The sequence below is a fragment of the Ochotona princeps genome, chromosome 20, assembly GCF_030435755.1.
Source record: "Ochotona princeps isolate mOchPri1 chromosome 20, mOchPri1.hap1, whole genome shotgun sequence".
Taxonomy (NCBI): Eukaryota; Metazoa; Chordata; class Mammalia; order Lagomorpha; family Ochotonidae; genus Ochotona; species Ochotona princeps.
The window spans coordinates 11,515,136-11,531,646 of record NC_080851.1 but is presented as its reverse complement, the minus strand read 5'-3'; the positions used below and the strand labels follow the sequence as shown (position 1 = coordinate 11,531,646).

Here is a 16,511-nt window from a genome sequence, read left to right as displayed (position 1 = left end):
CTGAGCCACACACTCTTGTCGGCTCTCTTTCTTCTTGTGCCTATCTTAATTGCTATAGCTAGTTTCACTGAGTTTGCTCTGCTATCCCAGAGTCACCTGTTATGAACATAGCTTGCAGTTGTTCAGGGTGAGGTTAGTGGAGAGGGAAAATGAAGGCCATTAGTACACATGACCACAGACTGTATGCTGTACACTCAGGATATACAACATTCACCAGTGAGAGAGAGAGAGAGAGAGAAAGATAGAGAGAGAGAGAGAGAGAGAGAGAGGAAGAAAACCACTTTCTTCAATAAACATTCTTAACATGAGAGTTGCGTAAATTTCAGGTGTTTACTTGAGAAACAGAGAGGCAGGAAAGGAAGAAGTGGAGAGAGAGAGAGAGAATTCTTAACCACTAACTCACTCCCCAAATGCTTGCTTGCCATAACCAGGGCTGGACCAGTCTGAAGCCAGGAACCTGGAACTCCACCCACATCTCCCACACAGATGGCAAGAATTCAGGTACCTGAGCCAATATCTACTGTTTCATAAACACATCAGCAGGGAGTTGGATTGGAAGTGGAGTTGCCAGGACTTGAACCTGCACTCTGATATGAGATGTGGGTATCCCAAGCAGAGGTTGAATCTACTGTGCCTGGCCCTTTCAAACACAAAAGCTTTGTGCAGCTATACAAAACTTTTCTTTCTTTTTTTTTTTTTTAAGATTTATTATTATTGGAAAGCCGGATATACTGAGAGGAGGAGAGACAGAGAGGAAGATCTTCCATCCGATGTTTCACTTCCCAAGTGAGCCGCAACGGGCCGGTGCGCGCGGATCCGATGCCGGGAACCAGGAACCTCTTCCGGGTCTCCCACGTGGGTGCAGGGTCCCAATGCATTGGGTCATCCTCTCCTGCTTTCCCAGGCCACAAGCAGGGAGCAAGATGGGAAGTGGAGCTGCCAGGATTAGAACCGGCACCCATATGGGATCCCGGGGCTTTCAAGGCGAGGACTTTTAGCCGCTAGGCCACGCCGCCGGGCCCAACTTTTCTTTCTTTACATCATTACTCCACACATATTTTTAAAACTATTTGGTTCTAAACACTATCACATATATATGATTACACAGGGTCAGGATAATTAGTACAACTGTCTTCTACCTCAACATGTTCAATAAATGAAAGGATTCAAGCAACAGTAACTGGAGAGGAATTGTCATCTCTTGCCAAAACAATGCCTTCTCCACACGTCTTAAAGTACCCAGCGGTCCTAATATGCTGCTCAGGCTAAGAACTTGGAACTCTATGCCCCGTAAAGACTAGGATTTCACTGCTGTGTTTTTGTTTAACCTCTGTAGTCCCAACAAGTTCATGGCCCAGCTCAAAAACATTTGTTGAGCAAATGTCAGCAATGATGTGCTTCTCCTGACCGAAACCAAAACAAACCAACAAAAAATCTGCAAAACCCATGTCAATAATTATTACCTGCCTTCTAAAGTCCTCCAGCTTTTTTGTTTTCCTAGTTCATGACCCCTAATCTGTGAGAGAATTCAGAGTAGGCCTCAGGGATGATCAACATGTTTTACCTTGCTTCTTGAAACCAAGCACTGGGAGACGGCAATCCAGGCACGGTGTTGAGCGGACGCCTAAGGTCAAGTCTAGCAATCTGATGGCTAATCGCCTGCAACAGGTCTGAAAGTGACAAGAATTTTTTTCACTCTACAAATGCTCAGATTTAAGTACTATGCAGCATTTAAATAAGACAGATATGCTGTGTCAGAGGCAGTCTGTGTTGTCAGTTAACCTTGTTCCCACAGAGAAAAAACATCTAAAAATTAATGGAAAACAACATAAATACCAATATATGGAAAGTGGGCCTTTATTGATTTATTTAGTGGTGTTCAATGTCTACAATTGGAGTGGCTTCCTCCAGTTGGTGGGCTGTGATACAAACTGATGGAATTTCATTGAACCTGAGTAGATGTCACGATACACTTCACTCACAGGTGCTTGGTACTAATAGTCACTTCTAACCTTCCTTGGCATTTACGGGGCCTCCAAGTCAGTCACTTTCAAAAATCATGAGTTCAGTTGAGATATTCAAGCAGAGTGGGATTATAATAATCATGAAAATTTATTAACAGTTAATCATTGTGGCTGTTGTGTAACCATGCTCAAGAAATTGCTTCATGTGTGCTGCAATCAACTGTACAGTGAGGCAATTACTGCCTTTTGTTTAAAAAGGAAATCAACACAGAGAAAGTGGCAGAGAGGAATTCAATCTTGATTGGACTCGACTCTGCCAGTCTTCAGTCAACCTTCTGCCACTTTATCCCAGGAAATAGGGATCCCTTCTCTGAACTTAGTGTGGAATGTCTGACTCCAGGTACCAGCTAGTGGGGCACCTGCAACACTGATCAGATGACTGGCATTCCCAGGGCCAGCAGAAACGCAGCATGCCTTCTTTTGGGGTGCTTTATTACTTACTATCTCTTTGGTGTTTTTGCTTTCAGTTTAATGCTTATCTTTCACCTATAATCTATAGCTAAAATGAAAACATTTTCAGAAATTTGACTTTTACATAAAGAACAAAGGATTAAGAAATTTGATAAGGAGAAACAAATACAAAATTCCCCAATTCAAATATAAACTGGAGGGGCCTGCCCTGGGACTCAGCAAGTTGATCCTCCACCTGCAAGCGCTGGCATCCCATGTGTGTGCTAGTTTGTGTCCCGGCTGCTCCACTTCAAATCCAGCTCTCTGCTTTTGGTCTGGGAAAGCAGTGGAGGATGGCTTGGGTCCTAGGGCCCCTGTAACTGTGTGGGAGAACTGGAGGAAGCTCCTGGCTTCCACTTAGCTCTGATCATTGAGGACATTTGAGGAGTGTAGCAGCGATGGATGATCTCTCTCTCTCTCTCCCTTTCCCACTCCCTCTCCACTTCTCTGTAAACCTACCTGTTACATAAAAATAAGTAACTCTTACAAATGTAAACTAGAAACACTGAACATTTTGCAGGACCCATTGATTCCATCAGCTGTGGGCAACTCAAGAATATCCCACTGTGACATCTACATTACTGAAAGAATGTAGCCAAGAAGAGTCAAAAAATATACCTAAGAATGACCTGAAACAGAAAGAACAGAAAGACTGATATGAATAGGGAAAAAGAAACGGAGGAAGAAAACAAAAGAAATTAAATGAATGGGATTACTAATGAGCTTGTCCATTTCTGTGATATGCAAACAGAAGCAAATGCTGTTTTTCTTCTAGAGGATGCAACCAGGGGACAGAAACATGGAATTCTACAACCTCTTTCCCATGAAGAAAACAGACCTACTTAAAACCGTATCCAGGAGGCCAAAGAAACTTACTACATCTATTTATGTTCCTCGAGCTTTCAGGTTGAAAGTTCCACTACGGTTGTATTTTAGAAATAAGCCCTGCCAATCCTAGCACAGCTCCAGTTCAGACAGCAAGAAATGTTCTCCCACAGGCCACTCCTCTAAAACCAAGTGCCAAAAGCAGCAAACCACTGGCAAGTTGGCTTGAAACAGGAAAACTCTTAGAATGAAAATGTAACAAAAAATAAAAGTTGAAAGTGAACATTGTGGTGCAACTGGTTAAGCCAATGTTGTGATGTCTTAGAGTCTTGGCAGCTCCATTTCAGATCGAGCTTCCTGCTAATGCACCTGGGAGGCAGCAGATGATGGCCCAAGCACTTGCATCCCTGCCACCCACTTGGGGGACCAGTCTGGAGAGCCTGTCTCCTGGCTTCAGTCTTGTCCTGCCCTGGCTGTTGTGGCAATTGGCGGGGGGAGGGGGGATGAATTAGAAGTTGGAAGATTTCTACTCTCTCTCTCCATAACTTACTCAAATAAATAAATCTCTAAAAACCAAAGTTAGGTCTTTGGCCTGTGCACATAGGTACATTAGAAACCCTGCCACATCTCTAGAATATTCCATGCAATGCCCTCACAATGCAGAAGTATGTGCCATCTCAGAAATCACTGGACTCACATTCATGGTGCTGTTTCAGATGCTTTACACGATTCGTTTTCTATAATTCCCTGAAGAGTGCTGTGTGACAAGAATTTAATCACTGCTATCCAATAAAGAAGATCAAAACCAGTGAAGAAACTGGTACAAGTTGTCACTGACACTAAATACGCTAATCCACATCAAAACCTCAATCACTGAATTCCAAAGTCCTGGACCACACGGCAGTGCTGGCAACTGAAGCTCCTTCCAGTTGATGCCTTCATCCTAACTTAACCAAAAGCTGGTTTAGTGAGAATTACTAATGCCTACACTTCCTCATTGGATCATCCTAAGAGTCCAGACTCCAGCAGTGTTGGGGGGGAGGAAGAGGGAGCAGTCCATGAGGCTCTGGGCAATGACCACGTCAGTGCTTTTGTAAATAATTCATTACTTGAACTTCCAAGGTTGAGAACTATAGACAGAACTCAAATGTTATTTTTGTTCTGCCATTCTCTAATACCTTGGAAGGAGAATCTTCTTTCTCCCTGCCTCACTCTCTAAACGCAATTTTTAAAATGTCTTAAGCTTTTATTATTACAATTGAAAAAAACTGGGGCTGATGCATTGGCTCAACTAATCCTCCGCATGCAAGCACCAGCATCCCACATGGGTGGTAATTTCTGGCTGTCCCACTTCCAACTCATCTCCCTGTTTATGGCCTGGGAAAGCAGTAGAAGATGGCCTAAGTCCTGCAGTCCCTGCACCTGCATGGGAGACCCAGAAGAGACTCCTGGCTCCTGACTCCTGGCTTCAGATCAGCTCAGCTCTAGCCACTGCAGCCATTTGGGGAATGAACCAGTAGATGGAAGATCCTTCTCTTGGTCTTCCCCTCTTTCTGCAAAATCTGCCTTTCTGATAAAAATAAATCTTTAAACAAATTAAAATGAAAAGCTAAAATCTCTTTTACACTCAAGAGTAATTCTTCCACAGATTATATACAAAAAGGAAAACATTAATTAGTGTCACCTTTTATATTTCTTCAAATCTAAGCCTTCATCTAAGGCTTCAGGAACAGAGAAGAATATTTGAGATTAAATGAAGATACAATTATGTGTTTTGTTTTTGCTTGAAGCATCAGAAGGGTGATGTGGAGAATGATAAAATATCCTATACATGTTATGTGTTGATGATAATGATGCTGATAGTATCCATTGGTTCCCCCAAAGTACTCCCCCCAGATTCTAGACTTTGCATAAATGCTCCTATCTAATCTCTTGCAACACATGTTCCTCTTCTGCATTCACCAATGTTGACTAACTGGGTGATGCTGCCCATCCCAGGCTGAGCCCTTCATCAAAGCCAACACTTATCTTAAATGCTATCCCCTCCACTGTTCTGACAGAACTCCCAGCCTGTGCCTTCCTCCATGTCTCAAGAGCAAGTCTGTTTGCTTGTACAAGACCTTTCCTGCTCCACAGTGACCTCTACCTGCCTTTCGCTGCAACAGCACTTGACTACCCGGCTAACATCAGGGCTCTGGCAGGCCTATCAGAATGCTACAAGTGTGTGTGCATCTGCCAAGATCCCTGAAAGAAACAGAAAACATGTCAAACAGGGGTAAAGACAATTTAATCATGAACTATTTTTGGGAAACATAAGTAACATAGGGGAAACCTGGCAGTAACAATTAAACACCAAAACATGGACAAAGGTAGCTCACGGGAAGCCCAACTGTACTAGGTTTGAAAGACAAGTGGAACAGTTACTGTGACCCAAGGAGAGCTGTTTAGTAAAGAGACATCAAAGCCATTGCAAGCTTGGCTTTGATGCAGGATTCAGCTTCCCCCAACTAGAGGCCTGAAAAACAGGGTACCAGGAAGGGGTCGCATTCTCTTGCTGGTTTTCCCATTGACTTTACCAGGAAACCAGGATTCCAGTTGACGCATTTCATGAACGTCATTCTGCCAAGACCTAGAGAAAATTGGCACTTAGAATGGATGTCCAGTGTGTATATCTTGATTCCTGCACCAAACTGATTGGTTCTCACCATTTGTCATATACTGATTTTCAAGTTCTCCCAGGTCTGGAACCAAGAAGTACATTTCCTTCCTCTGACTCTGAGGAGACTGTATCTAGGCTCCTACACTTTGAAAATCCCCCCAGTCAGCTCCCTTCTGTATCTAAACTTGCTTGGCATGTCCCATGTAATGTTTCTTTCCAGGTTTGATAAACATGAAATGCAAGGTGTTTTTAAGTTAGGAAATAAAAGGCAGCATGACTTTTTGTTTCCTTGAACAGATTAGCATGTATTTGCATAGTTGTTATCCAATATCATTGAGGTTTATCTCTGAGAAATCCAATTAGTAAAGAAATTTAAGCTTACCTAAACCACTTAGTGTTACTTTAGAAAGAGAGAAAGAAAGGGGGTAAGGGTTTGGAATGACTGCTTCATGGAGGATATAATCCCAGATTGCAAGAATTTCTCCTACGGGTGGCAGGTGTGACCAAACATGAATGGGGAAATTAAATACTGTGTATTTATTTTATTATTTTGAAATACATGTTTTCAAAAACCTTTTCTAAGCAACTATTTTATGTCAGGTTGATGGGAAAAATAACTCAGTTGGATGTATCCAGTCAAAAGAGACATTTGGTTCTCAGTGACAACAGAAAAGTGAATCTTACATTGAGTTAGTAACAACTCTTCCCTCATCTCCCTTCCACTTTGGGCACAGAAATCTACATGTTATTGGCTGGAATGAATTTTTGGCAACAAAGAGTAAGTGAAATCAATTCCCCAACTCTCCCCGTTCATTCATTCTGAATGCAGTCATTCTCACTGTTGGGAAACTCACTGCTGATGTGCACTGCTCTTGCCAGAAAGCAAATGTGCTACTACCCTTTTCTGAACTCAAGATGGAAAATACCAAGGCCTGATCCTGCCCAATGAGGTCAATTTGCACGTGACTACGCAGCCATCATGAGAAAGTAAACGGAGGCACTGGATCCTTGATCAGGCCACTTCCCAAAGGGCAAAGTTTCCAAACTCAATTGATCTGTTTATTTGCTAATTCATCATAGCAATATTCTTTCTACTCCCACCTCCCACTTGAAAAAACTCCAAGATCAGAGGCCCGTTCCATTCCTCACTTGACGAAGTGCCTGGCACACAAAGGGGAGCTCACCAAGTGAAGAGAAATGCATTGTGCATCCGCCATGGCTCCAGCTGCACACTAAGGCTGCATGGCCCCACTGGTACAAACCCATCTCACAATAAGGAAGATGTTCATGAAAATAAAAGCAGTACTAGCAAATCCTTACTGAAGGTCATGCTTGGCCCCGTATTCTTCAAGGCATTATCAATTCAGCCCTAAAAATCAACCCCATAAATATTCTATTATCATGAGGAAACTGAGACACTGAGCAGGTATGCTATCCTAGATTATGAATCCAGTAAGAGAAGTCAGACTATGAACCCAGATAAAACCAGGCACTCACTGCTAGACTCTGAACATCCAACCAAGGAGGAAAATACTCACAAAACTGCATCACAGAACATAAAAAGAGAAAAAAAGTGTTAGAAATAACCCGAAAGATCAAAATGTTTCTTAAAAAGTAAAATCTAAAGTGAAATAAAAAAAAATAAACAAAAGAGCTTCCGGCATGGTAGCCAAGTGACTAAAGTCCCAAAGCCTTGGTACCCTGCACCCACGTGGGAGACCTCAAAGAAGTTTCTGGCTGCTGGCTTCGGCTGGCTTAGCTCTGGCTGTTGCGGCCACTTTGTCTCTGCTTCTCTCTGTAAATCTCACTTTCAAGTAAAAATAGATAAATCTTTTTAAAAAAAGCAAAGAAAAAAAACGATGAGGAATTTCTTCCAGATGCTAACTATGGTGTTTGCATGTCAGAGAAAACAAGTGAACAAAAGTATTCTTTTTTTCAAAGTTTTGAAAGTGCAGCATCTTAGAACTCAGCAAGTTCTTTACAATCAGATGACTGATTGAGAGTGTCCTTCTCAACATTAATAACCCAGTACAAATGATGTATTACTTTTCTTATCCATACAATCGCCATTTTTCTTTAAAAATATTTATTTTTATTGGAATACAGATAAGGAAAAGAGAAACATCTTCCATTCACCGGTTGAACCCCCCCCCCCCCAGTGCCCGCAATGGCCAGAGCTGAGCCAATCCGAAGCCAGGAGCCAGGAGCTTCTTCCAGGTCTCCCACATGGGTACAGGGTCCCAAGGCTTTGGGCCGTCCTCCACTGCTTTCCCAGGCCACAAGCAGGGAGCTGGATGGGAAGTGGAGCTGCCTGACCATGAATCAGTGCGCATTTACAATGCTGGTGCACACAGCAAGAGGATCAGCAGTTGAGCCGTCGCTCTGACCCCTACAATCATCTTTTGATCACTGTGTTTCTATCAGAACCCACCATATACAGGAAGAAAGAATGATATTGAGATGTGACAGTAGGTGATTAAAAGACAGAACACAAGCAGGTGTAGGTTTTGAAAAGGGGAGAGAACACTGCACAGGTGGTCTTTTTTTCTTTTCAGATTCCGGCTCTCGCAAAACTTGCAGAAGAGAGATTATTTTTCCCTTCGGGACATTAGACACCGATGTACAGAAAGCGACAAGGCATCCTGGGGACATCATTTCCTCTGTTGCTTTGCCCAGGGCTGAGTGCATGGTGAGAATGAGGGCAAACGACAAACCCCAGGAAGACAGCGATGGTGCGAAGTGGGAGAGGATGACTCAGAACAATTCCTTCGTTATTGAAGCATTTATTTCAGAAGTAACTGCTGAGTTTTATTTGTACTTGGTTCGCATCGATCTTCTCAATCTTTTCTGAAACAGTTAACTTATTTACAGCACAATTGCTTGTCCTCTTCTGCTTTCTCAACGTGGGAGAAGCAAGGAAACGTACAATTCTTCAGGGGCGCTGATGAAAAGCCAAAGTTGGGTAAGGAAAAAAACACAAGTGTTTTATTGGTAAGCAGACAACTCACACAGATGAGAGCAATCAAAGAGCTTTATTTAAGTTCTCTAAAGGAAAGTTCAAGGAAGGAACATTTACTTAAAATGTTGCACAAATAACTCCAGACACATAGCCATGTATTATCTGCTAGAGGGACACAAACGGTTGAGCAAAGCAAGCCAAGCAACACCCACTCCCGGTTGTCTGCAACCCCAGGTTCATTTGCCCCCAGGCAATGCAGCTGAGAATGGAGGGCGCCCTGCAGCACCCCTGGTAACCCTAGGATGTCTTGTAGCACCACTTGATGCCAATAGACTGTGGTTGTGTGTGTGGGGGTGGGGAGAGGGTGTATTTTACACAAACAATTATGCAAATGCAGCATTCCACATAGTAAACCACCACCAGCCACACACGTACACAAACACGAGTGAGACTAACACTCTAGCAGGATGATCAGGCTACCTCTGGTGTCTCCTATGCCTTTCCAGGCATCAGAGAATTCTCGTAGAGAAGCAAGACTTAGTAGTGTCCTAGTACAATATTTAACATCATCTCTATTAACACTCGAGCACCCCAAAGTAGAACACCCCAGAAACGAAAGACACTAGTTCACAACTCACAAAGACATTTGTCTGCTCTAATTACTTCTAACTTCTAAAATGTGACCTAAGAAGCAATGAGCTTATATAAAGTGATTAATAAGAACAATAAAAACAATGAAAACAGGTTGGCCTTCTAAGCCATGAGGCCCAGTGGTCAATTATCTACATTTCTCTTTTTGCAAATGTCAAACTATCAAGCCTGATTACACACTTATCTTTCCAACTCACTCCAGCTTTCACCACCGCCAAAAAGTCCTCCCTTCTGCTTTCCGTAGCCTGCCATCACTAGCGAAGGGCTCCTTAACTTTGTGCTCTGTGGCATCACTCTGTTACGTTAAAAGCCCAAAGTCAAAAACAAGCTCTTTTCCCTCACATACTTCCTTCCGTCCATGTTCCTGTACTTCCTTGTCATTTACACACACACACAGCCATAAAGTGTGCAATATTTCTAAGAGTCTGGCAAAGCACTAGTAAGGAAAGCACACTAAAACACTATCTAGACTAGCAGGAGATTTCCTCTACTTAAACCACTCACTCAACCTTCATGCTTTCAAAAGTCTCTCTCTCTCTCTCTCACACACACACACACACACACACACACACACACACACACACACACACGCTTCATGCCAGAAACTCAAAAGCAAAGCACTAATAATGAGCCAGCACCTGTACTCTTGCCCAGCCTGTGACACTGAAGTTCTTTACTTCTGTGTTCGGATCCTCTGCTCAAAGGTCAGCCCCCAGAGGCCAGGAGTCCCGTGGCACTCATCCACATACCTCCAGTCTCCAGCTCAAGGAGCGTGTGTTGAAAGGTCCATTTTTGACCAGTAAATGGACCAGTCTTCTGCACTCCGAAATCTTTTAACTAAAAGATCTCCGTGGTTTTAACTACGTTCATGTCTTTTCTTCACTATAAGCCAGGAAACTTGGTTTGGGGTGTGACAATCACTACAGCTAAGGGGTCCTGGGGAAAAGAGGTTAATCACAAAACTTGCTATACTGAAAATTAAATGATAATGTAAACTTATTAGTGGTAAGGTAGAGAATGAGATTGGTTTTACGAAAATGTGGGTCCCATTTTAGACATGAAGAGCTTCTCATACATATCATGCCGCTAATAAGAATGCTACACATATCAGACACTACTACTATATGAATACTTTTTGAATGCATTCTTGTATTTGAAGAATACTTAACTTCACCCCTTAGTCTCCCTCACTACTCACTACGATATACCAGGAATAACTAACTATAGAGTGTTTAAAAGTGTTTCAGAATCTCTGATGTATTATAATCAACCCAAGCACTACTTCATTTATGCAAACTATGTCTAACTAGCACGTCCACTCACACATCTAGGATTAGGAACTGCTGTCTCCTAAGGCTTAATAAATGATTCCCTCTGGCTCTAAGAGCAAGTACTTTTTCAATGACAATGGGAGGGACAGCAAGGGAATTGCTTTGTGACATCTGTTGTTCAAAGCCTTTCGAATAGCGCATCGTGCCAAGTGCATGAGCGTCCTTGGAGAGTTGCAGCACACGGTAAAGAGAGAGTGGTAGAAATCCCAGTATTTCTGCAAAGGGAGGACAGAAGGTTCCAGTTAGAGAGGCCCCACAATGATTCCTGGAGTCCTTGCTTTACACATAATGGCAGCTTCTCAGCCTTTCGAAAGTAATCCAACATGAAACAAGAAATTCATGGGGGGGTGGAGTGGGGATGGGCTTAAGCAAGTACAGATAAAGAGGAGAGAGAAGAACAAACAATACTGTACAATTCAGAACTCAGCAAAATAAAACAGACTTCTATGAATGTGCCACGCAGGAATGTGCCACTACAGATCATGCCAGCACTTTTTAATTAATTCAAATACTATTTCATGCATTTCATGTGCCTGGTGTGACCATTATGTGCAGATGTATAAAAAATAGTGAAGGATTGACGAAGCTTGGGCAAGTTAAGTAACTTTCAAGGTAATCCAGCTAGTCGGTAGCAGAATAAGATGGCGTGTCTCTGCCCTCAGCCTCTGAGCCCAGGGAAGCTTGTCCTCAGGCCTGGTTCCTCAGCATATGCTGGAACTGTATGGGCAGAGCTAGTTTACGGAGGCTGCAAAGACCCAAAGCCCGCCCAGCAGAAACCACAGTTTGTGGCTCTGGCCAGTGCTTTTCCAGCTGCCCCCATCACAGTGGGTTTAGGTGGCCTGTTTCAGAATCACACCAAGATATTTTAAAGTAAATGAATGCATCTACACAAAACACCTCCATTTTTGGGTAAAAATGCTCTATAAGCAATCCCAAACACTATCATCTAAGTTTTTGGAAAGCAAGTGAAACTGTCATCTTTATGGACCTGTTTAATCTGCCCTTACATGGCGACATCCCCCATGACATTCTATAACACCACATATGTGCTGGAACTACCCACCCTAGCATCTATATTTATAACCCTTTGTTTCATTGCACTCGGGTTGGCTTGAAATGTATTCACAAAGCCAATTCTGTTAATTAGCAATTCCACACTTCTATCACAATCTGGCAAGGATGAGTTGAGGGGAAAAAGTGTAAGAAATGAGTTGATTGCTTACCTCCAAGTCATCATCCGGGATGGCTGTTCTCCACTTAATGTTCCACCTGATGTGTTCATAGGCATTGACGACAACTTCAATGGCTTTGGGACAAGAATGGCAAGCCTGGATCACCTGCAGAGGGAGCACAGATTCACAAGCATTCAATGCTCACATACGCTTTTGTTTCCAGAGCCATTAAGAATCTATAAGTCTATGATAGTTCCTGGAGTTCCGAAGTGATTTGGAGGTGATGAAGGCCTTTAAGTACTCAAACACATCACCAGCCTTCATTGTGAGTGGACAGGTTAAGAAAATCAAACCAAACCTTTTCCACCATCCAGGAACAAATAAAAAAGGGTGCTAGCAGATAAGGTGGGAACCTGAAGACTTGCTTTTTCTGCCCAGAATTAAGATTCCTGGCAGAGATGCTGATCTCAGATGATACCTCCAGGTGCGTTGGAGGCTCCTCTAGCTCAAAAGAAAATTCCAATATGAAAAACACTGATTTCCGGTGAAGACCCATTGTAAGAATGGGAGGCCAAAACACATGATGAAACAAGACTGATGGAGATACATAGGTGATCCATATGTTCAAGTTTTAGATTGTATGGTTTAAAATATGATATCATAAAAATTGTAAGGGGGACAGATGCATGAGTTGAGTTATGGAAAGATATCTTGTACAAGATGAGTTCAACTTCAGATCCTACATGACAGAAAGGTGGTGGTGGTGGTGGTGGAAGGTAATCAGTTTTAATGTATTTCAAAAAATTTGTTGAAAAACAAAATTAAAAAATATTTATTTTGGGCTCAGCGAGGTAGCCTAGTGGCTAAAGTCCTCGCCTTGCACGTGCCAGGATCCCATTGGTAATATGGTTCTAATCCTGGCAGTCCCACTTCCCATCCAGCTCCCTGCAGTCAAGGACAGCCCAAAGACTTGGGACCCTGCACCTGTGTGGGAGACCTGGAAGAGATTCCAGGCTCCTGGCTTTGGATCAGCTTAGCTCCAACCGTCGTGGCCAGTTGGGGAGTGAATTGATGGATGAAAGATCTTTCTCTCCTCCTCTCTGACTTTCCAATATATACAAACAAACAAACAAACAAATAAATCTTACAAAAATATATTTATTTTGATGAAAAAAATGAAATCCATGCCCAGTTTTTTCATAACACATTTTCCATGAACTTTGTGAAGATCTGTTCAATTTCTCAAAGAGGGTTGCTTCTGGGACCACAACAAAATGAAGCTTGATTACTTCTCTTGTTCATACAAATCTGTTCCCTTGAGCCCTTCTTCCTGGAGCGATGCCCCAGACAGGGGGACGCCACACCCACTCCGAGTTGATCTCTAATAATAGGACATCCTCTAGTCACTCAAGGCACTGAATCAATGCCTTTTCAGTAATACAAAGGTCGGCTTTCATTAAATAACTAAAACTCCAAATTTTATTCAAGATGAAGGTAAGAGGAGTTCCTCCCTAGAGGCCAATAGAGAATGGCAAGCTTCAAGTGAAAACCATGTTTTGTTTTGTTTTCCTCATGACAACGTCTTCATCTCCATAAAAAAAAGACACAGAAGATGCCCCCGTGGGATGGCAAGATGAAGATGCAAATCCGATGCCACCCATATTTGTGCTTGGCTGAAATCTACATTAGTACAAAGGCAGAAGGAAGAGAGTCATGGTCTACCCAGTGGGGAATCGTTACAGGCAGGAAAGGAAGCAAGAGAAAGAACAGCCTTGATAAGGATTTGCTGTCTGCCAAAGACTATGTCACTTCTTCACATACCCGAGACTGCTGTCTTCAAACAACCCTAGGATCTAAGGCCTGGAACTGTCTGCAGTGAGCAGACTTAAAACCTAAAGCTGAAAACTCTGGAATTTAGCTGGTAAGTAGCAGTCAGTACTCAAACATGGGCCAGTGTGACTCCACAGGAAAAAAAAGAGCTACGGTGGTTAGGGTAAAAACACCTGAGAATACATGAGGTGGCTCTGAGCCCTGACTCTCAAAAGCCATTAGATGCACAAAGTCCAAAGCTCTCCCTGCACCACTCGTTTTTGCTGACACACCAAGCACTAAGTTTTCTGCTGACAGGAGACTCAGTTCCTGAAGCATAACAGGCTCCACTCAGCCTGACACCTCCCCCAGCAGCCTTCACTGCCTCTTTCTAGAACTAAGGCAGCTGGACACACCTTCTTGAGGCTCGACAATTATTTCACCAGGAAACAATTACAAAAGAGTCTTAGAAATGGCCCAGCACAGTAGCCTATTAGCTAAAGTCCTTGCCTTGGGATCCCATCTGGGCGCTATCCCCGCTGCTTCACTTCCCATCCAGCTCCCTGCTTGTGGCCTGGGAAAGCAGTAAAGCCTTGGGCCCTGCACCTGCGTGGCAGACCCAGAAGAAACTCCTGGCTTCGGATCGGCTCAGCTCAGCTCAGCTCAGCTCCGACTAGCTCACCTGTGGAGTAAACTAGTGGATGGAAGATCTTCCTCACTGCCTCCCCTTTCCTCTGTAAAAATCTGACTTTCCATAAGAATAAATAAATCCAATTAAAAAGTCTTAGGAAACAACAGATCTTGGATCATCAGTTTACACGGGGCTGGTGCAGATCCCGAAGGGAGGAATTTCTGCCTTCCCAGATCTGGGAGGAAGCAGAGTTTCATTCCCCCCCCCTGTGTCTCTGGCATCTCTGGCGCCACTTCCTGGGAAGATAACTGGACAACTTGAGGTTTTCGACACCTCTCCTCACCCGCAGATTCTCAAATGTGTCGATACACATATATACACTACCTATTAAGAGCTCAATCCAAGATAAAGTCCTCTTCCCATCCATGTTCTCCCGGAGGCCCTCTAAGGGCACCTGGCGCTTGGACCCTGAGTGATGGGTGTGCAGAATGTTCTTCATGACCACAAGAAAGGCTTCACAGCCAGTACTGTTCACCAACGGCAATCATTTCCCCAAAGTCTCACCCCACTCTTCCCTCCCCTCGAAAAATGTCATTCTTGCCCTACAAGAAAACCCAATCTTGGCTCCCAAGGGTGTCACTTCTTTCTGAATTATGCTGAGAAGAAAAAAAAAGTCAAATGTCCTTTTGTACCCTGGGAAACAATGGCACATCCTGTAATTCTCTCTTTTCCCTTGTTTGTAATTTATACATTGATTTTCGGTGAAATACACCCTCTACAAATTTGCTTTGTATTTGGAAGACAGAATCCTCAGTCCTGACCTTGTTCCTTGTAAATGAGGAACTGAATTCCCCAACCACAAGAGAACAAATCACTTCATCTTCTGGATAAATGAGTCAGTCTTTTCCTTGTCGTAAAGATGACTTCTCCCTGTGCAAAGTCAGGTTGTGGAGTAGTTGTTTTAAATCACTTTGAAGCATCTGCATAGTAAATTGAATAGTTTTTCCTTGGTTTTCCTTTGGAAGGTAGCCAGCTCTCTTATAGTCTTTTCGGTGGCAACAAAAATGTTTACAAATACCAGCCATCTTCCGGTACCCACCTGTACGTGCCCTCAATCTCTTCAACAAACAGCCGAACTAGAGTGAGGTGGAGGAGCAAACAGAACTGAATGATAACATCTTCCTTGCCACACGTGGGGTTAGGAAGGAGGGAGTCCTACATGGGATCACAGACACATTTTAGGAATACAGCCAGGGAAATCCTTAAGTTCAACACCACTTCCAGACAAAAGAACAAGAAGAGGATTTTTTAAAGTCATTTTCTCAGAAACCTACTTTAGTCAACCAGCAGTGAGTTTCAGGACACAACTCAAGCCTGACTCTGGAGGCAGTAAGCTATGCACACCCTGGCTCTCCTATTCCTGATGCCCCGGAGGCTAAGCCCAACCTAGGAGCACCAACTCTGCCACTCCACAAATGGGGGAGAATGGTAACCACCGTAACCATGTTTTGCTAAGCGCTACTCCGCGCCAGGCACTGGGCTAAAGGCTTGTCAGATATTGCATCCTTTAGTTCACAAGATGCCTTAGGAGAAGGCTGCTATGAGATCACCCATGCGGAAAATGCCAGAGGATCCTGCATCCCTCTCCTTTCTTTGCTCTGCAAGGAAAGTGATCCCAGGACATAAATGCATGCAGCATTGCACTTCAGGATGTAAGCTGCATGGGAGAGATGAATGGCTTATTTTCCAGAGCATCTAGGATGAAGAATAGCCAGACTCCCATGAAATAAGGATGGGAGAGAAATGGAAGTAAACCAAGGGAAAGATCTTTATGGATGCAGGAGGAGGGCTGAGAGGAGGAATTGGGAGAGATCCTGTAGGGACTGAAAGGAGACCAAGAGCAAGAACGAAGAAGTATTTGTCACTGTTCTCCGGGCTCTGAATGGATTTGTGATGCACTACATGGCCACAATGTAGTTTGGCTGAAGCACTGAGTCTGA

The 16,511-nt window shown here is 43.3% G+C and overlaps 1 protein-coding gene across 2 annotated transcripts in view; it reads right to left on the bottom strand.

The window, feature by feature from the left end:
* Positions 1 to 1,487: 1,487 nt before the first annotated feature.
* The window catches only part of ASB4 (ankyrin repeat and SOCS box containing 4), a 44,487-nt gene continuing 29,463 nt past the window's right edge, over positions 1,488 to 16,511 (bottom strand). The window contains exons 4-5 of one of the 2 annotated variants that reach the window (XM_058678343.1): positions 12,123 to 12,236; positions 1,488 to 1,670 (exon numbers count right to left, since the gene is read on the bottom strand). In XM_058678343.1, the coding sequence (XP_058534326.1) occupies positions 1,551 to 1,670; positions 12,123 to 12,236 (234 nt within the window). In that variant the 3' untranslated portion in view covers positions 1,488 to 1,550. Of the gene's footprint in view, positions 1,671 to 10,132; positions 11,115 to 12,122; positions 12,237 to 16,511 lie in introns of those variants that run through there. The other variant, XM_004582318.3, reaches the window with a different exon arrangement.